Below are 18,354 nucleotides of genomic sequence, written 5' to 3'. Positions count from 1 at the left end.
GGCGGTGAACGTGTCATGTGACCATTCCGCCTCTTCCCAATTAATTTGCGATGGCTGTGGTATCCAGTCTGTCCTGCAATTTGCAACTTACTCCAAGGATCAACTGGACAACGGGACAAGAAAAATCTATCGTAAAAGATTATCCTTTCACCGACCTCACTCAGGAGACGCCAGATCAATATGTTGTACGAACATATCTGCAATTCTTATGGCTTCCAGAGGTGAGTATATGTGGAAAACTCGCGTCTCCATCTTCCTCTGATATATATAGTCAATAATGCCCCTCAAAATGCTCATAGAATCTCTAAAACGCGTGAATGTCGCGTCTGGTTCGTCGCAACCAGAAGAACCTCGACCACATCCCCTGCATGACTTGTTAGATCCCCTTCTCCATACACCGCGCTCAGCCGCGCAGAAGTATCATATGGAGCTTCCAAAGATCCTTCGAAATGGAGAGGGAGCAGGAGAAATAGAAGAGACGATGATGTGGTATGTCTTGAGCTACGAGAAGGGAAACCAAGAAGATGACGTGGTAGGGGGCACGAGCAATGTCATTGAGGTCTGGGAAGATGATAAATGGCGTTCAGATTGGCTGCAAAGAATGGAAAGGCGAGAGTGAGTGGCAAAATCGTACAAAATCATCTCAATATCTTCACGTCTGGTTATTTGAAGAGTTCAGATCCAAATATTGTTGCATTTCCTTCTTCTATCACTCCCTGGACCGACTCCACTTCCGCCTCCGCCTCCGCCTGAACTTTCGTCAGTGAAGAGGAGGAAACAAACACGCAAGAAGGCTATTCCTATACCGTCCATAGAAGACCGTCTAGAAGTTTTTATGGACAAACTTTCGACCTGGCAGCTGATGGTCGATTTGAACTCGTCTCCAGTGAAGGACAAGATCGATGATGGACTGGACTGGATGCAGGCATTTAGTCGAGACGTCGTTGACCCACAGTCAGTTCAAACAATGCGAACGCGTTCTTCGACTAACATTTCTTTCTTTTCAAGATTCAGATCTCTGCTTCCCGAGCAATGTGACCTCCTTCGGTCCAAGGTTTTCCCTCAATCCCCGTTCACCGACGATGAGGACCTGGAAACACAGACTCTTCGGTCCTCATCACCGGATTCTCGCCCTATAAAACGATTGCGAACAACCTCCAATACTGCGGCACCACAATCGGGAGCACCAAATTCCCGATATCTTTCCCCTGCACTATCCTCTACATCATCACGAATAGATCGCGAGTATTCCTCGAAAAAATCCGGATCGCGTAAGCTCGAGCGGTCACGTTCCCTTTCTCTTTCTTTAGCGGAGGAAGCAGAGGAACGAAGGCGCGCGGCCAGTACTGGTCCATCTCGTCGGCTCTTGACCAGAGAAGTTAGTATGAATAGGTCGTTCAAGAATGTGACAAAAGCCTCACAAGAGAATGCCGACTCCTCACAGTCGCAATCTACTGCAGTCAAGTCTACCGTCAAACCGATCAAGTCTGAAAATAAAGACCAGGGGTTGACTTTGGTGGAAGCAACGCCGGTAAAACCCAGAGAGAAGAGAGTCAGAGCGTTGTCCAGGGCTCCATCACAATCACAATCTCAGATACTAGTCCCCGAGAGCCCGACGAAACCTGTTGGAGGATTGATGGGATCGCTTTCCTTTCACGCCTCAACGATAGAGGAAGAAGAGGAGTGGCAACTTCTAGGAAATACTTCCCCGTCTGTCTTATATCTACATAGAGAGCATGATTCGGACGATGAACTTACCTTAGGTAAGTAGAAATGGTTCGGTACTTGATAACCTTGCGAAATTTGGAAAGGAAGCGTAAAGTAACCTCATATGTAATGTATTTCTCGCAATGGTGCTTTGCATTTCAAGAATCGAATAGTGGATCATTAGAATATGACTACTTCATTATACAACATGGGATGCGTAGTACGGAAAATGTTCGTGGATAGAAATGAACCGTCAAATATGAATGCGGGGGTATCAAATATTACATGAACAAGAAAGAAATCTCTAAGGTCCTCGGCCTCCAACGCTAGAGCGATCTCCCAATACGCTCTTTGGGCCTCTCTTTGCCATTGCCCATAGAAATACCAATATGATGACAGCAAATTGAAGCCATAGCCAGACTTCCAAGATGATCTCCCCAACCCCAGCAGCCTTCTTCTCCTCGGGAGGACCAGGAGCGACAAACAACTCTACCGAAGTGTCCGCCCCTAGACGGACAGAATTCTCTGTACCTTCCAGGGGTTCATTCGCTGGTCCAGATCCATTAACCGTCCGCCCAGTAAATTTCTCCACAACAGAATCCAGCACAGTGGCGAGGCGTAGTGGCATAGGTTGTGCGGGCGAAGGATTTAAATTCGTCGTCATCGGGGAACCGACGGTCTCAGAATCCGATATCAGAGGAGACGAACCATCATTCTTCCTGCTTCCGATTTCACGGTCATCCGGACCACGGAAAGAAGGGCTGCTCCCTGTAACTTCGACGCATGCACTCGGACTGAGAACATTTTCCGTGAACCTCCCATCAACCCATCTCGCTGTCCTAGCCCGGACAGTTTGAGACATCCTTTGATATCGTTTCTGTGCCGCTGACTGTTGGGGCGTAGGAGGTTCGAGAGTTAATTGAAGTGGGTCAGACTTGATAGGCGTCTTAGGTGATTTAGGATTCGCCTTCCAGTCTTTCTCTCTGTTCTCTACTTCCATATCCCGCCTCGCGGCCTTATTAAAATCGATAGGTGAGGGTGACGGCGACGGCGTAGAGCTAGCCTGGCGCGATAACGAACTAAAATCGTATAGGCTACTTGTGCGAAGATGATCACTCGGTCCTGCCCAGGTGAGGCCGGCGGTAACGATATTGAGACCGAGTTCATTGGAAAGGGCCTCGTTGACACTGCACGACGGGTCGGGGGGCGTGAGCGAGTCTAAGGAATTGAGGCCTGGTTTGAAAGCACTGAGAGTTGAAGGAGTGGGAGAAAGGAGCCCGTCCGTTGCAACAGGATGCTGGTTTGATGGAATTTCAGAGGGAGATGAAATGCCTTCAAAAAGACCCAAAACGGTTTTCCTTGACTTGTGAGTTTGGAAATGAGCAGAATCTGGATTGAAAAGACCGACTCCTTCAGAGCGGTCCAAAGGTATCGATGGAAGACCTTCCAAAGTCCGTTTGAAGCTTCTGAATCTGACAGTGGTGTCAGCAGGGTTGAGTGTGTTTTCCTTCCCTTCGAGCGCGTCACTCTCTGATTGTGACGGGGAGTCATCCTGCACAAGCTCGAAGCCCTCTCCAGCGCCTATAAAACCTTCAAGACCTTCATACACTCTCCCCAGACTAGCTGTCTCTTTTTGTATTGCCAACAATTGAGCTGCAGTTTCCGCTTGTTGAGCTTCAAGACGCGCATTAGTTTCCTCAAGTTCGGCCATCTTGTTCAAAACTTGAGCAATAAATTCCCGCTGCTGTTCCTCGAAGGAGGTCGACGAGGTGGGTGTGCTAGACTCGCTACCCGGGTTATCCTCAAAAGATTCAGATATAGTTGCTGGATGTTGATCTGTTGAGCGACGGAAGAGGCCGGTGAGGGGCCCAGCGGGTGCAAAGTCTCTTACACTCCCGTCACCTAGATCAACGCCTTCTTGCGTTCCTGTTTCAACTTGACCGCTCTTTGACTTTATCGTTCCTTGGCCCTTCCCTCGCTTCTGCTTTTCCTCCCTTTCAGCTTTTTCTGTAGCTTTCATCACGTTCAACGCCTCCTTTTCTCGAACTGCGTCCAATTCGTCGTGCAGAGCGTTGATCTCCTTCTCCAATCTTCTCAGTAATTTTCGGCCCGCAAGGTCCTGACTTGCGGAATCAGATTCCAGCTTCTCAACTTTCAATAGTAGATCGATATTTTGATCGGAAAGGAGGGCAATATCATGGGGAGTGACCGACATTTTGCGAACATGGGGACCTTTGTGTCTGATAGGAGGAAGGCGAGATGAAGGGTAAAACGGATCTTGATCTGAGCTGCTGCGAGATATTGGCGGCGTGTGTATGAGCGAATCAGTGCTAGGCGATGGGCGATGTTTACTAGAAGAGAACGAGGAAAACCTGGATCCTGACGGGGAAGATGACGGTGATCGACGGCGGGGAGGGGTACCGGGAAGCTGAGAAAATAATGCTTTGTGCTTTGACTGCAAAGATGTGTTGTCTTCGAAAAGAGACCTGCAAAGGGAATGCGTGCGGTTCAAGTCTGTGTGGAGATATGAAGTCATGGAGGGCGTCCTTTTTGCGACAAGAACACGCTATTCACATACCAGTTTCTCTCTGTTTGATGGTCTCGTCTGCCTTTACAAGAAGCTCTGAAAGTTCGTCATGCGATTTCCCTTTAAGCCACTCTGTCAATTCCCCATTGTCGACAGGGGTTCTATTTGGGCTGTTGCTTTGCATATCCTGAGCGAGTGTATGCAATGCAGCGGAAACTGGAGAGTCCAGAAGAGTATGGCTAACCGCTTCTGCTTGTTTACGCCGTGAAGGGAATACGAAAGAGGAGGCATAGGGAGGTGGAGGAGATGAGCCCGCGGCCTTCATGGATGATGACCTCCGCATCTGAGCTGGTGGGCGAGGTCTGGATGTTGTCGCAGAATTCCCAAGCATTTCCTAGACTGTTGTAAATGAGTGTCGGAGTAGTAGTCGAAGAGAGGAACCCCGGCGTCGCTGTTCGTTACTTCACGGTCATGAAATGAGCCACGTGGTGTTACGTAAATCTGACTGACTCCTTGAAGACCCCCAAGCTCAACTGCTGTTACATTCTCGGACCATTATCTGTGGAGAAGAGATCAGAAAATGGTTTCAGTTAGGCTTAGCGCCGATGGGCGTCTCTTCTTTCGGAAGTCGACGAAGATGATTTCAAACTTCCGTACCTTCCCACTCTGACTGGCGTGCAGATCAACACCCGGTGCGTATTTCATTGCATCATTCGTTACCCCACATAGGAACCGGAAGGTGTTTGAACTTGAAGGAACCCTTCGTTCTGATGCCATCGATCCCCTCCGACAATGGTGGTGCCATACAAAATCTGCACGGCGCAATGGACTTCTGATAGTTGTACTAGAATTCAATATCAAGAGCCTTCGGATCGAATGCCACCGCTTCATCTCAGACGTTGAAGAAACGTACAGCATACGACGAACTTTCGACTTGCCAGTACACCATGGTGCCTAATGCTTCTACACCAAGGGTGCGACCCAAGCGGCGGTCGTCCAGCGCAACACACGCTTGACGCCGGGAATCAAACCACGTGCGTTTATTTCAATAACTGACCTCATCTGTCGTGAAAATCGCGACATGGCTCGAATGACACTGGCAAGATGGCAGACGGAAAATGCCTCTTGATTACACAGATATTAAGAATACGCTTTCAACCACAGGCACCAACTCTACAAGAGCCCTCACAGGATGTCTTCGCCTCTTTCGTCTATTACCAAGCCACTTCAACTTCCACTTTCCTCTGCGACGCTAGCTGCGATCAATGGCTATCTATCAGAACTCCAACCAGACGAAATTCTTCAATGGGCAATCGAATATCTTCCCGACCTCTATCAGACGACAGCATTCGGTCTGACAGGCCTGGTGGCTATCGACATGCTCTCCAAGATCACCACTTCGCCACCTCCTCTCATATTCCTCGATACCTTGTACCACTTCAAAGAAACCTATGCGCTCGTAGACGAAGTGAGGGAAAGATACAATCAACCCATACACGTGTTCAAGCCCGAAGGATGTGAAACCATGCAGGACTTTGAAGCCAAATATGGTGAGAGACTATGGGAAGTCGACGAAAATACTTATGACTTTGCAGTCAAGGTGAGTTCGATCTACTCATATTATATATTCGCGAACGATGGTAATTGAAACGGTCTTCTTCGGGTGAGGTTGAACCCGCACGGAGGGCGTATGATCAACTAGGTGTTAAAGCAGTCATAACCGGCCGACGAGCATCCCAAGGGGGTGACCGAGCGTCATTGAAGCCGTTAGAGGTTGACTCAACAGGCCTTATGAAGCTCAATCCTCTCTATGCCTGGCCCTTTGCAATGGTAGAATGGTACATTACCGACAACAAAGTTCCCAAGAACAAGTTACTTGACCAAGGCTATCGTAGCGTGGGAGACTGGCACAGTACGACAAAGGTTGCCCCTGGTCAGGATGAGAGGGCCGGAAGATGGGCCGGGCAGGAGAAGACAGAGTGTGGACTTCACAGAGATTATTTCGTGATGGAGGCGGCGGCGAAAGCGGTGAGTGCCTCAGTGCGGTGAATCCAATCCGGTTCCGGGTTAATCAATGTCACTGGACATCAGCGTGAACTATCGATTCCGGCCGCGATTGCCACCTCGGCATAGATGTATACTTTTTCTCCAGGGTATCGTACCGGTGGGTCGACTTTAGCGTGACCGATATGTTGAAAAATCTGATCTATTTCAGTGAGTTGGAATCCGGAATCTCGTAGAGCAAGGACGTGTATTTAATACTGTTCAGGTTGTATCATTAATAGAGGCACCCATCCACTAGCACTCCTAAACCTCCCACGCTATGTCAGAAATTGACCGACTTCGAGTTCCATCATTTTCATTTTTGATTTCTTGCGGAACGCCTTTCCAAAAGCGGACTCTCGAGCTGAGTTCCAGGGTGAAGGTCAGACTCCGCTCGATGGACCGCTTCAGGCTCTCGCTCACCTCTCGGACTTCTCCACGATCCAGAGGGACGTGATAATGACTCCTGGTCTGAGGTACGTGCTTGCTTCCTTTTACTCGATGTGAATTACATCCTCGATGCAGGGTCTCCGACGATGCCCCCTTACCACCTCTGCCAAAGATCAGATCGAGGGACACCGAAGGGAAGGTGTTCACGCACCGCAGCTATTACGGTCGCCCCAACCATATTTTTGAAGATCAACCACATAATCCGAGTCCGGACAATGAAAGGTCAGATATTAGGGTTTGACGGAGATGTTCACGGCTTGATTACCATTTAGGTTTGAACACCTTGGTGACTCCGTTTTGAGTTTGGTGGTCACAGAGCTGTTATTGGAGATGTATCCGGGATTACGGGTTGGGCCATCCACTGTGAGTAATTTCTGATGTGGTTTAGAGTTCTGACAAGCATTGACCGGCCTTATTTCATTAGAAAACCCGTGCTTTAATGGTTAGCAATTCTACGCTGGCAAATATGTATGTTGTTAGAGTTATTTTCTAGCATTTGATGATGGAGATCTAATACCTTTTATAGCTCAAAGCGTTATCAGCTGCCTCGTCGCCTTCACCTCCATCCTGCGCAGGCCATCGCCCTCCGGGCTTCAGTTCATGTTCAAGGTATATACTCTGTCCGAATAATTTTCTGGGTGCTGAAGAACGCCTATCGATAGCTGATGTTTTTGAGGTATACCTGTGCTCCCCTTGTACTGAAACAAGGGAATACTGAAACCGTGGGTATTAACAGGCTTTTGTTGGTGGTCTTTACACGGACCAAGGTATGGACGCCGTCAAACCATGGCTGAGCTCTCTATTCCGTCCTTACGCCATCGCGGCGTACAGTGCCATCCGCACCCAACACGGTCTACCGCCCGACGATCAAGTTCAACCACAGCCCCTCTCAGCATCGGAATCCTCCGACTCCTCCTACTCCTCTTCTCCGTCACCCCCGTCCTCGCCTGGACTAGAACCCGAGCTCAACTCGAGGCATGCAGGGTACACTCACCCTGAGGTTCAACACGGTTATCTTGCACTGTTCAATCAAATTATTGCAAAACGAAACCTCTCTCTGGAATGGACCTTCCAAACCTTGAAAGACTACCTCTTGATGCTCAATGGAGGACAGAACAATGGAGGACCTCCGAGGTTTTCGGTGGACCCGGTTGAAGCGCTTCAGAATGCCAAAATGACTCCCACCTGGATTGCAAGAGCTATGATTAATGGTGAATGCTATGGAGAAGGTAGAGGTCGTACCAAGCAAGCCGCAAAGAATGAGGCCGCCAAGATGGGATTGCACCGACTTGGGGCTTTTAGTCAAGTTTAGTGAGCATGTTATTCATATCTTAGTTTCATAATTTAGATTCTAACCTCCGTTTTTCTGGCTCCGGAGTACAGGGCGAATATTTTCCTCCAGACGACCTGAATTTTCTCTTTCTTCAAGGATAGGATTTCGTTCTCTTTATGGAAAAGTATTCAACAATACTTCAAGGCATGGCTTTTTCAGACTGCAGCTGGGGTCAAAAAATGTTGGAGCCAGCCTCAGTCTGGAGAGGTTGTGGAGCAAGGGGATTGGTGTGAGATTTGGGAGTAGGGGAACGGGGTTGAGGACTCATCGAACTTTTGTTGGAATCTATGTGCGATTTATAAGAAGGTGATTATTCATATTCAAAGTTATTCAAATGCTTTCTGCTTGCCTTGTGCTTTCGTTTTCGTTTTCGTTTTCGTTGCCTTGTTGTCTGTACAACTGTCTGTACACTTTGTCGTAGTTCTGAGTACTCCTGTTGTGATCGCCTCCCGTCGCACAAGATAAAGAATGTGCAGCTGGCTGTGGGAGCTTACCGGTACCATCCGCGACTAATACTTTGCATCAGCGCTTGGGCACTGAGCTTGCAATAGTCTAAGGGATCATTATTATAGGAGAAAAGCAATGAAACTACAGCTGAAGTACGATATAGTGCTATAGAAGAACATAGAGGTGTACCCAAGGCAGTGACACATTCCTGTTAAATTTCGTCTGCCTGAGAGGATAGAATGAGGACACGACGTCGTGGGAATACATCCATTCCGAGTGTAGAATGTTAAACGGTGCCGGTGTAGTATCTCCAAGCGAAGTATGCACCAAGGCAGCTCAAGGGGACGACGTACATCAAGCTAAGTCGTAGACGGTCAGAATGGAAATGGAGTGCAGAAAGAGAAAAACAGCCCAATTAGAAAGGGTGTCACTGTAAATCTAAGGAACCAACGTACTTGGACCCTGTCTCTACAGCATTAGACACTTTCGTTGCAGCAGCAGAAGCTGCAGGCTTGATTTTGAGTTTCTGCAGAAGACCGCCATGAATGTCAGGATAGCACTTGCAGGAATGTTAACACGCACCTCGGTTTCTTCAAAGGTTCCGACCAACATGCCAGGCAGCAACGCGCGGGCCTCGTCCGAGTGACCGACGTCCTCGAAAGCCTCCGTAGCATCCCGAGCTAAAAAGATATCAGTCAAGATGGTGGCATGAGCCGGAATACTACGTACCACCAGCCTCCGCGAGTATAACCTCATCCCCTCCCGGGTGCTGAAGAAGAGCGTTAAAAGAGCGCTATGATAGAGCCATAGCGAGCTACCTCGTCAAGCCACTTGGTGACATCGTAAACTGAAAAACGCTGCCGGTCAGACAAAACCCGAGAATGTGATTGGTGCTTGCGCCTACCTTGACCACTGATCAAAACCCAAAGTTGATCTTTGGTGTTGTGCTCCTTGAGCTCCTCATAGGTGACAACTTTCGACATGGTACAGGACGGGGTGAGGTAGGAACAGGAAACAGGTAGTTGCTGTCGGTATATTTATATTTTCATCGATTCCCACGGTTACGAAAGCCCGATGACACGAGTAAGTTTACTAATTACTACGACTACAGCATACGTGTACAAGATGTTTGTTCAATTTAGTACTCGAATAACCATGAAAAAAAGCACGAAGCTGGCGATTCAAGCGTGGACCAAACACTCCATCTTCCACGTCACGAGTAAAGGTAACGAAGGCATAGAAAGCCATGTTCCTAGGCATTGGCGAGTGGGAAAAGTCGTATCATTGAAGAGCTGAGTGCATGCATGAGAACGATTGATACATTGAGAGGCAACTGAGGTGATGGAGAAAAGAAAAGTCACATACCCCATTTTGTACCAGAGATTGAAGCTCCGAAGGTGCACAACAACAGCAAACAGACACGTGGCTGTACACACAGGCTAACTCAGGACTCTACCGCCATGGCAGACAAGTACAGTGACATTCTTGGAGCCGGTACTCTACCCATTGGCCCAAAAAAAGTGGGCGTCTGGTCAAGCCTCTCATTTACCACCAAATCTACTCTCATTCTCCTCCTTTTACTCGCCTCCTACGTTACCTTCGGTCGCCTTTGGGGAGCCTTCTGGAAATGGCGGGAAAGGGAATACAAGCTGTACGTCACTATTGCTCCTTTTTGCGTTGTATGCCTATAACAATTACCTCCAGTTCAATGAGAAGGAAGTACGGAATTCCTGATAATGACCACCGTCCCTTCAACGTCGCATATGCTGCTGCACAGCTAGCTCGGGAACAGAGGGCGAAGAGGCGAAGCACAGTACAGCCCCCAGTTCAAACCTCATCTTCTCGGGATCAAAGGGATGCATACTCTGATTCAATCCGACATCGTCCTGGTACGCAGCACACTTGTCTCTTGATCATATCTGACACCTCTTGATCAGCCTCTCAAAATCACCCTGGACCCATATCAGAAGATAAGTCTTATCTTGCAACTGGAAGAAACTCACCTCACTTGAGCCATTACAACGATCACCAGTACGTCTGCTTCTCTCCACACTCGATAACCTCTAATCTCTTCACATTGTCCTAGTTATTCCTACAACCGTGTTACGTTTGCCGACGGCTACAATACCAGTGCCTCTCCTCTGGATGTACATGCAGAACTTGCTCCCATGTCGCCTTCGACGCGACGCCTAAGCGATCGGAAGAACCTCGGCATTCTCAAAAGTAGCAATCATAAATACTTCGAGGTTGATCAAAGAAAGCGTGCTTTGGGTGGGGATGATCTAGACGAACAAGTTGATTCGAAGAAGAGTCGTGTCGAAGGAGAGGAGCTTATAGATGGAGATGAGGAACCTGAATGGCAAACTAATGCTCACGGTCGTGTACCGTCAGTGTACCCCAGAGGTTCCAAAAGAGAATTTGATCAAGGGGATGTTCGAGAAAGGGATAAACGACAGCGAAAAATATCAGCTGAAAAGATGGAGGTTGATGAAGATGCAGATGTCGTTGGAGATCTTGTCAGCGTGTCTCCTTCCCGTGGCAGAAAGAGAGATCGTACGGAGGCAGGATCAACGTTTGGTGGCGACGATGACGAGAATGTACCACTAGACGAAGACCACGACAACAGGTCTAGACATAGAAAAAGGAGGAATAAACGAACTTCAGATGCCCATTCAGGTAGCAGAAAAAGGGACAGGGATCTGTACGACACTGGTGATTTTAGTGACTCCAATGAGGACTCTGTTGGCAGTCGAGGCGTGAAGAAGAAAGGCAAGAAATACCAGCAACGAGGTGAAGATGAGAAAGGGAGTGATGTGTCCATGGATGAATCGCAGCTTGTTCGCCCCACGATCAAGGGAAGGAAAATAGGCGAGGAATGGACAAGTAACGGAATTAAATATAAGATTGGCCCTAATGGACAGCGACTCAGAGAGACCCTTCTGAAGAAGGCGAAGCAGAGATTTGTTATGGTCAGTTCGCTCATCCAGTCCCGGCGTACTTAGCCCATGCTCACTTTCTGTATTTAGCCTGAGGACTCGATGCACCCAGATCGGAATGCCTTTCACGATGTTTACGTAGAGGCTTGGCTCACGGACGAAGAGTACCAGAATTTTGCTGCTCAAGGGATCATCTATGAGCCACCCAAAGAGTTGGAGACTCCGTCTTCTACTTCTAATAACAGTCCCGTGAGTGTTCTCATACACTTCTCCGAGGTAACTTCTGACCACCTCAAAGAGGTCCACACCTCCTATATCCAAAGGGAAGCACCTCTTGTGGGAATCTACAATTACACATCCTCCCACACCTCCACTCGCCAATCCTTTTGAAACGGCACGGAAGACTCCTGAAATTCCATCAAACGCGCTTATATCCCGTTCTGTAGGTGCTCAAATGGCGTATCCAAAGAACGGGCGAATTGCCTCTGCCTTTCGTGGTTCCGCCAATGTGGACTCGACAACCGGGCTTCCTCCCAGTCTGGCGGATAGTACGAACAGCCTTTCAAGCCCTCGTGCCTACAGGCAATATTCGAAATGGGAAAAACAGGACTTGGAAGCTCAGGCGATGATGCGTATGAGGGAAGCAAACAATAAAAAAAAGGAGGAAGAAGACAAGCTGGCACACGAGAAGAAAGAGCAGGAAGCTCGGGTCAAAACTGCCATAACTCCTGCCCCCACAGTACCGACGATATCTTTCACGAAGCCTCCCGAAGACCACGCGAAGGAAGAAGCGTCCAGGAGTGTAACTGCGCCACTTTTCTCGTCGGGTGGCAGTGTACCCACCCCTTCCACCAGTACTCCTATTTTCTCAGGTACTGTTCCCAAATCATTAGGTGCCCCCGCACCTGCTGGTAGTGATAACACGTCGCCATCAGTTGTTGATAACAAACCAAAGGCATCTTCACCGCTGTCGCTCTCATTTGCGCCCTCATCTCCAAATACGAGTTCTTCGACTACCAATGCGGTCTCTGCAACAACCTCCGGGCTCCAAACGTCCTCGGCACCATCTGGCAAATCACAGGAAGCTAACGCTGCAAAACCTGCAACACCTGTCGGGTTCTCCTTCGCCCAACCTCCATCGTTGTCCAACAAATCTCAGGAGGGGCCGAAGCTAATAGGCCTGGGATTCCCATCGTCTGCTACCCAGCCACAAGTTCAACCCGCGAACAGTCCCTTCGCTCCACCTGCCACCTCTGTTACCGTGAACCCTGCTGCGGCTAGCACGACTACACCCAAGTTCAACTTCGGCTTGCCTGCCAAACCAGCCGTTCCACTCGGAGCTGAATCGAAGGAAACTACGCCGAACACAGGTGGCGGTTTTGTAAATCCTTTGTTAGCACGTCTCTCGCCCGCTAGCGCCAGCACAGATAGCAATACCAAACCGCAGAATACATCCACACAGGGATCACAGCCGACTCCTTCTGCTTCCACGACACCCATATTCTCATTGACAAGGCCCGCCCCTCCATCATCTGCACCCTCCGCACCCTCTTACCTATCGAACGCACCTACGACTCGAGGGCAGCAGCTATCGGAAACGCAAACCCAACAAGCGACACCGCCATCATCCTCGTCGGGATCTTCTGCACCTGCACCTTTGAAGTTTACCTTCGGTGGCTTCAAAGGTCCTACGACCAACATTACGTCTATACCTTCCACCACCTCAGCGCCTGCGAATAACTCGTCTGCTGCCACCGCTGAGTCCAAGTCCTCTACTCAGAACCTTTCTGCGTTTTCTAAACAGCCGGAAGGTCGTAATAATACTTCGGCCACAAGTGTGCCTAAGTTTAGCTTCGGTACGCCTACAGGCTCTAACAGTGGTGCTGCAACGGCAAGTACAGGCGGAACATTCTCGTTTGGAGGATTTGGGGGCACGTCGTCTAACGGAACAACGAAAGGGTCACCCTCACCATTTGGTTCTACATTTGGTGCCGCCGCCACACCTCCTGCTACCATTGCCACAGAAACGAAGGAACAACCGACGGCGCCTTCATCTTTCGGGACAGGTATGACGGGGTCGGTGTATGGCAATAGCACTGCACCAAGTGCGTTCGGATCTGGGTCCGGGTCCAGTACATCAAGTCCGTTTGCGTCATCGAATATCTTCGGTTCGAAAGTTGATGTTACTCCTACAACGAAAAACGATGGTGCTACCCGCCCATCGGCGTTCGGGAATGCTGGCAATACTTTTAATGGGTTTGGAGCATTTGGAAGTAAAGCCCCGGACTCTACTAGCACCGTTGCTGCACCGAAGGCAGCATTTGTTGGGTTTGGAGGTACATCTGCTACCGCTTCTAACGGGACCATATCTACTCCCACAGCTACAACATCCTCACCTTTCGGTGGAAGTGGTTTTGGTGCTTCATCCATGCCAGGGTCCATTGCATTCGGATCTTCATCGAAAACGGGAGAAGCTCCTAAATTTTCATTTGGAGGTGCCAATACCACTGTACCTCCCGGGAAATCGGACACCACAGCAAGAACCACATTCGGAGGTTCAACCACATCCTCAGAGACCCCTGTTAAATCACCGTTTTCATTTGGTGCTCCTCCAAATACGTCAGGCGGTTCGACTGGTGGTACCTTTCCCTTTGGGAGTAGCTCTTCTTCCTCTCCCTTTGGAGGCGCTACTGGCACTGCTCCCGCATTTGGCACCTTTGGTGGAAATAATTCCACGACGAATTCGACAACCCCCAGTTCTTTCTCCTTCGGCAATACTCCATCTTCGACTCAGTCCAATTAAACGTGTCGATTGCATCCAGTTGTATTGTAGCTCATAATGCTAATATTATATGATGAGTCAGATCATTACATGGAAAATCTGCGTAAATGGATACCGATCCAGGGACCATGCTTGTCGAGACAGGGTCAGATTACAAAACAGGGATGACCGGAATACGAACGTCATGTACAGTATTTAGGCGGATGTTCCTCCGGCTTACGAAAAATCGTCATGATGGTGAGACAGGAGGGGGCCAAATCTTGAATATTGAAAGAGCCATAAATCTGCAAAAAATGCGTCAATCTGCCCCTTCCTTCACTACCATGACTGACAGCGAGAAAGACCAAGAAAAAGTTCGCGAGCCTACCAAAAGTCCCGCCGACGCGCAGCAATCCGCAACAGAAGGGGACCAACACTCAAAACCTTCTCTACAGACCGTCCTCGACGATGGACAGGAAAAAGAGCAATACCCTCACGGTATCACATTGGGACTCATCACCCTCGCCCTGTGTCTGGCTGTGTTCCTTATGGCTCTGGTGAGAACACGGTGCCCTACTTCACGAATTGTCGATTGATGGTTGCCCTTTTTATCTTAGGATAACACGTAAGTAATTTAGTTCAGACCGGGTGGCTGGCGTTCAAGTTCTTTTTTCCCCAAAAACCAGCATCATAGCGACCGCGATTGTAAGTAGAGACCTCTCGCGATGAATCCCGGACGCTGATGGCTCTTTCTAGCCAAAGATCACTGATTATTTTTCATCTCTCGACGATGTCGGTTGGTATGGGTCGGCATATCTGCTCACAACCGCCTCGTTCCAGCTCATGTTTGGGAAATTCTACACTTATTCCTCTATCAAGTGGACATTCATCGCCGCTATCACGATCTTTGAAATAGGTTCCCTCGTCTGTGGAACAGCGCCCACTTCAAATGCACTCATTATCGGACGTGCGGTAGCAGGTATTGGTAGCGCTGGCGTCTTCTCAGGAGCTCTGGTCATCATTGCCCACTCTGTACCTCTGCGTAAACGACCCATGTTCACTGGGATCATCGGAGCCATGTATGGACTGGCGAGCGTTGCAGGACCGTTACTGGGAGGTGTATTCACGGACAAAGTCACCTGGAGATGGTAAGCAGCATTTTCTGCCCCATTTGCCCGATTTATGACGGCAATGTCTTAGGTGTTTCTACATTAACCTCCCGATTGGTGCCGTTACTCTTTTGGTCATTGCGCTTTTCTTCACCGCTCCCCGTCGCCCCAAATCGAGTCACATAGAGAACTGGCGAGATGGTCTGAAGAAGTTCGATTCGTGGGGCACAGTGGCCTTCCTGCCGGCTGTCATCTGCTTACTTCTCGCTTTGCAATGGGGCGGCACCACCTACCCGTGGCGTAATGGCCGGATTATCGCTCTTTTCGTCATCTTCGGTGTCCTTATCACTGTCTTCGTTGGAATTCAGGTTTGGAAAAAGGATGACGCGACGGTTCCTCCACGAATCTTGACCCAACGCAGTATCTTCGCCGGCTCGTTGTTCGCGTTTTCTCTAGGTGCATCGTTCTTTATCATGGTCTACTTCGTATGTGTCTTTCCTTGCTTATAGTATCCTGCCATGACTTGACATCTGCTTTCTATAGATCCCTATCTGGTTTCAGGCGATCAAAGGAACCTCCGCTGTCGGGTCTGGAATTGACAGTCTCCCAATGATCCTATCCGTCGTCGTTGCCTCTCTCGTCTCCGGAGGCATAATTTCCGTCACTGGGTATTATACTCCTTGGATGATTCTTGGAAGTATCCTAGCCTCAATCGGCGCGGGTTTGATTTCTACCTTCAAGCCCGACACGACAACCGGAGCATGGATTGGATTCCAGATCATATATGGTTCGTCTCTTTCTTCCGCAGACCTGGGATTTATCTAACATCAAAATGTTCGTCGTTAGGTGCTGGTATAGGGTCTGGCATGCAACAACCCCTCATGGCCGCACAGACTGTCTTACCCCTTGTAGATGTACCGAGCGGTACCGCCATCATTGTATTCATGCAAACCATCGGAGGCGCCATCTTCATTTCTATTGCGCAAAATGTCTTCACGAACAAGTTGGTATCTGGAGTTCTGAAGAACGCTCCTGGAATCGACCCTGGCCTTGTCGTCGGAGCAGGCGCAACCGGGATCAAGAACGCTATCCCACAGGAGCATTTTTCAGCAGTGGTCAGTGCATATAATCTAGCGCTGGTGAATGCTTTCTATGTCGCCACTGCGATGTCATGCCTGACTTTCGTCGCTTCGTTGGCTGTGGAATGGAGAAGTGTGAAGAGCGGAAGTGGGCCGTCCGCGATGCATGCCGCTTAAGTGTCTTCTCAAGTTTTTTGGTTTTATGGTCCTCACTAAATATACTCTTAATTTTTCCTATACTTGGAGATTTAATTTTCGAAATAACGATTTCTCGTGTAGCAATATATGGACTCCGGACACTTACATTATAGCCTGGAAATCTTCCTTAGTTAAGCTTATCAAGGAACACAAGGCGCCAGCCTATGGAATAAACCAACAGATCATAGAACGAAAAATTACTTTTGACGGCGATAGACCTTATTGAGGAAACTCGTGAACACCTCTCTCCTCAACACGCCCTCCTGACCCTGGGGTGCCTCAGGAATGGCGTTGATCATACTGGTGAGCTGTCTGTAGCGTTCCTCCTCCAATTCCCTATACTTTTCACGGATCCCCATTTCCTCAAACACAGCTTTGACCCTCTTTTCTGCTTCCCCCAAATACCCCTGTTCCTCCCCATTCTTACTTCCAGCCATCGTGCGAGCTTTGGCCTTCTCCTCCTCATTCGGCTTAACACCATAATTGTCCTCAAGAATTTTGCGTTGCTCAGGGGTAGCAATAGCCAAAGCCGTATTGACAACCCACGAGCATTTGTTGTCGACAATGTCCGTTCCGACTTTACCTATTTGAGATGGGGTACCGGCGAAATCAAGGAAATCGTCCTGGATTTGGAAGTATTCGCCAAGAGGGATAAGGATGGATTTGGCTACTTCGTAGGATTTGATGGTTGATCCGGTAGATGAGTCATTGTAAGATTCCGGGACGCCACACATACGCATGGCGAGAGCAACGGGGAGGTAGAAGGAGTAAAAGGCAGTTTTGTAGATCACGATGAGGGAGTGTCTATTTTTGGGTGGTAGAGTTGAAAGATGCTCGGGGAGATGTGGATGCGGTAAAACTCACTTTTTTAAGGAGAAATTATTCAAATCGACGTGCCCTTCAGGGGCAGTAATGAGATCGATTAGTTGACCCATCTCGGTGAAATGGGTTACTTCTTGAAGGAGTTCGAACAGTTCGACATAATAGGGTTCTTGCCTGAAATGTTTTTTCAAAAGATAGTAGATGGCTGCCTCGAGCATGAAGGAGTCATTGATGGCGACCATTCCGACTTTGTGAGGTTTCTCAACACGATACCAACACGGTTGACCCCGACGAGTTACGGAGGAATCCATCAAATCATCTGAGACGAGGAAAAATGCTTGAAGCTGAAATACAAAAGTTGTTGATTCATTATGAACAGTGGTAGATTGAGTGGAGAGACACACAAGTTCGACACCCCATCCAAGAACCGCAGCTCGGAGATATTCGTGTTCTGTGAGCGGACGACCTCTGAGTATTTCAGCAGTGTCGACGACGGACATTCCACGGTTCAATTTGCCACCGGGAACATTGTAGTCCAGATTCTTTTTTTTTCGTGTTCATCGGTAATCGTACAATCGTTCAAAAAGACAGTATCTCACCCTGGAATACCAATCGACTGCTTCCTGGGGCATACCATGGCTCTTGAAATGCTCCACCAGCTCATCGCGAATGACGCTCCATATATTCTCAAATCTTGCGCGTCGTGCAGCCTTGTCGGACATGGTGATTTGTCGATGGTGATGGTGAAGGACTGAGGTAAAGAACTTGAAAGGCTGGTTGAGTACCCTTTTATAACCTACGATAAACAAAGGTCCGCTGCTTCTCGGGAGAAAGACAAGGGATGTAGGAAGAAGAAAATAGGAAACATCAGCGCTCATGAATCATGATCGATGATCAACGGCTGCTTGTTTCGACTTGTCGGCGCAAGTCGCCACGTATGTA

At 48.8% G+C, this 18,354-nt stretch overlaps 9 protein-coding genes across 9 annotated transcripts; 6 read left to right on the top strand and 3 right to left on the bottom strand.

The window, feature by feature from the left end:
- Positions 1 to 35: 35 nt before the first annotated feature.
- Positions 36 to 1,771, top strand: E1B28_004729 (uncharacterized protein; the record flags this gene model as incomplete). Its single annotated transcript, XM_043149245.1, has 4 exons — positions 36 to 221; positions 272 to 615; positions 673 to 954; positions 1,009 to 1,771. Exons 1-4 carry the CDS (start codon positions 51 to 53, stop codon positions 1,769 to 1,771), a joined length of 1,560 nt encoding a protein of 519 aa, XP_043013849.1. The 5' UTR covers positions 36 to 50.
- An 81-nt stretch (positions 1,772 to 1,852) lies between these two features.
- E1B28_004728 (uncharacterized protein) lies at positions 1,853 to 4,739 on the bottom strand. The gene is made up of 2 exons (XM_043149244.1): positions 4,286 to 4,739; positions 1,853 to 4,221 (listed from the first exon to the last, which is right to left on the bottom strand). The coding sequence occupies exons 1-2, from the start codon at positions 4,623 to 4,625 to the stop codon at positions 2,012 to 2,014; spliced, it is 2,550 nt and encodes an 849-aa protein (XP_043013848.1). The 5' UTR covers positions 4,626 to 4,739; the 3' UTR covers positions 1,853 to 2,011.
- A 687-nt stretch (positions 4,740 to 5,426) lies between these two features.
- On the top strand, positions 5,427 to 6,367 carry E1B28_004727 (uncharacterized protein; the record flags this gene model as incomplete). The annotated part of the gene is made up of 3 exons (XM_043149243.1): positions 5,427 to 5,834; positions 5,903 to 6,262; positions 6,326 to 6,367. 3 exons carry the CDS (start codon positions 5,427 to 5,429, stop codon positions 6,365 to 6,367), a joined length of 810 nt encoding a protein of 269 aa, XP_043013847.1.
- Positions 6,368 to 6,736: 369 nt separating this feature from the next.
- Positions 6,737 to 8,039, top strand: E1B28_004726 (uncharacterized protein; the record flags this gene model as incomplete). Its single annotated transcript, XM_043149242.1, has 7 exons — positions 6,737 to 6,753; positions 6,803 to 6,949; positions 7,000 to 7,090; positions 7,152 to 7,195; positions 7,254 to 7,336; positions 7,390 to 7,403; positions 7,464 to 8,039. 7 exons carry the CDS (start codon positions 6,737 to 6,739, stop codon positions 8,037 to 8,039), a joined length of 972 nt encoding a protein of 323 aa, XP_043013846.1.
- Positions 8,040 to 8,594: 555 nt separating this feature from the next.
- On the bottom strand, positions 8,595 to 9,841 carry E1B28_004725 (uncharacterized protein). Its single transcript, XM_043149241.1, has 6 exons — positions 9,412 to 9,841; positions 9,326 to 9,354; positions 9,237 to 9,276; positions 9,090 to 9,187; positions 8,963 to 9,033; positions 8,595 to 8,866 (listed from the first exon to the last, which is right to left on the bottom strand). The coding sequence occupies exons 1-6, from the start codon at positions 9,488 to 9,490 to the stop codon at positions 8,794 to 8,796; spliced, it is 390 nt and encodes a 129-aa protein (XP_043013845.1). The 5' UTR covers positions 9,491 to 9,841; the 3' UTR covers positions 8,595 to 8,793.
- Positions 9,842 to 9,967: 126 nt separating this feature from the next.
- On the top strand, positions 9,968 to 14,246 carry E1B28_004724 (uncharacterized protein; the record flags this gene model as incomplete). Its single annotated transcript, XM_043149240.1, has 6 exons — positions 9,968 to 10,158; positions 10,212 to 10,396; positions 10,445 to 10,538; positions 10,594 to 11,476; positions 11,534 to 11,692; positions 11,742 to 14,246. 6 exons carry the CDS (start codon positions 9,968 to 9,970, stop codon positions 14,244 to 14,246), a joined length of 4,017 nt encoding a protein of 1,338 aa, XP_043013844.1.
- Positions 14,247 to 14,332: 86 nt separating this feature from the next.
- E1B28_004723 (uncharacterized protein) lies at positions 14,333 to 14,833 on the top strand (the record flags this gene model as incomplete). The annotated part of the gene is made up of 2 exons (XM_043149239.1): positions 14,333 to 14,761; positions 14,822 to 14,833. The coding sequence occupies 2 exons, from the start codon at positions 14,333 to 14,335 to the stop codon at positions 14,831 to 14,833; spliced, it is 441 nt and encodes a 146-aa protein (XP_043013843.1).
- A 214-nt stretch (positions 14,834 to 15,047) lies between these two features.
- E1B28_004722 (uncharacterized protein) lies at positions 15,048 to 16,569 on the top strand (the record flags this gene model as incomplete). Its single annotated transcript, XM_043149238.1, has 4 exons — positions 15,048 to 15,352; positions 15,405 to 15,798; positions 15,857 to 16,100; positions 16,160 to 16,569. 4 exons carry the CDS (start codon positions 15,048 to 15,050, stop codon positions 16,567 to 16,569), a joined length of 1,353 nt encoding a protein of 450 aa, XP_043013842.1.
- Positions 16,570 to 16,787: 218 nt separating this feature from the next.
- On the bottom strand, positions 16,788 to 18,271 carry E1B28_004721 (uncharacterized protein; the record flags this gene model as incomplete). Its single annotated transcript, XM_043149237.1, has 4 exons — positions 18,012 to 18,271; positions 17,817 to 17,954; positions 17,455 to 17,756; positions 16,788 to 17,394 (listed from the first exon to the last, which is right to left on the bottom strand). Exons 1-4 carry the CDS (start codon positions 18,132 to 18,134, stop codon positions 16,788 to 16,790), a joined length of 1,170 nt encoding a protein of 389 aa, XP_043013841.1. The 5' UTR covers positions 18,135 to 18,271.
- Positions 18,272 to 18,354: the final 83 nt, after the last annotated feature.

Source organism: Marasmius oreades, chromosome 2 (genome assembly GCF_018924745.1).
Source record: "Marasmius oreades isolate 03SP1 chromosome 2, whole genome shotgun sequence".
NCBI lineage: Eukaryota > Fungi > Basidiomycota > Agaricomycetes > Agaricales > Marasmiaceae > Marasmius > Marasmius oreades.
This window is presented reverse-complemented; position numbering and strand designations above follow the sequence as displayed.

Coding starts and splice junctions, on each gene's coding strand:
- E1B28_004725 (XM_043149241.1), bottom strand. CDS start 9,490: ATGTCGAAAGTTGTCACCTATGAGGAGCTCAAGGAGCACAACACCAAA. Junction 9,355..9,411: donor GGTTTTGATCAGTGGTCAAG/GTAGGCGCAAGC, acceptor AGCGTTTTTCAG/TTTACGATGTCACCAAGTGG. Junction 9,034..9,089: donor GAACCTTTGAAGAAACCGAG/GTGCGTGTTAAC, acceptor GGTCTTCTGCAG/AAACTCAAAATCAAGCCTGC.
- E1B28_004728 (XM_043149244.1), bottom strand. CDS start 4,625: ATGCTTGGGAATTCTGCGACAACATCCAGACCTCGCCCACCAGCTCAG. Junction 4,222..4,285: donor CATCAAACAGAGAGAAACTG/GTATGTGAATAG, acceptor ATCTCCACACAG/ACTTGAACCGCACGCATTCC.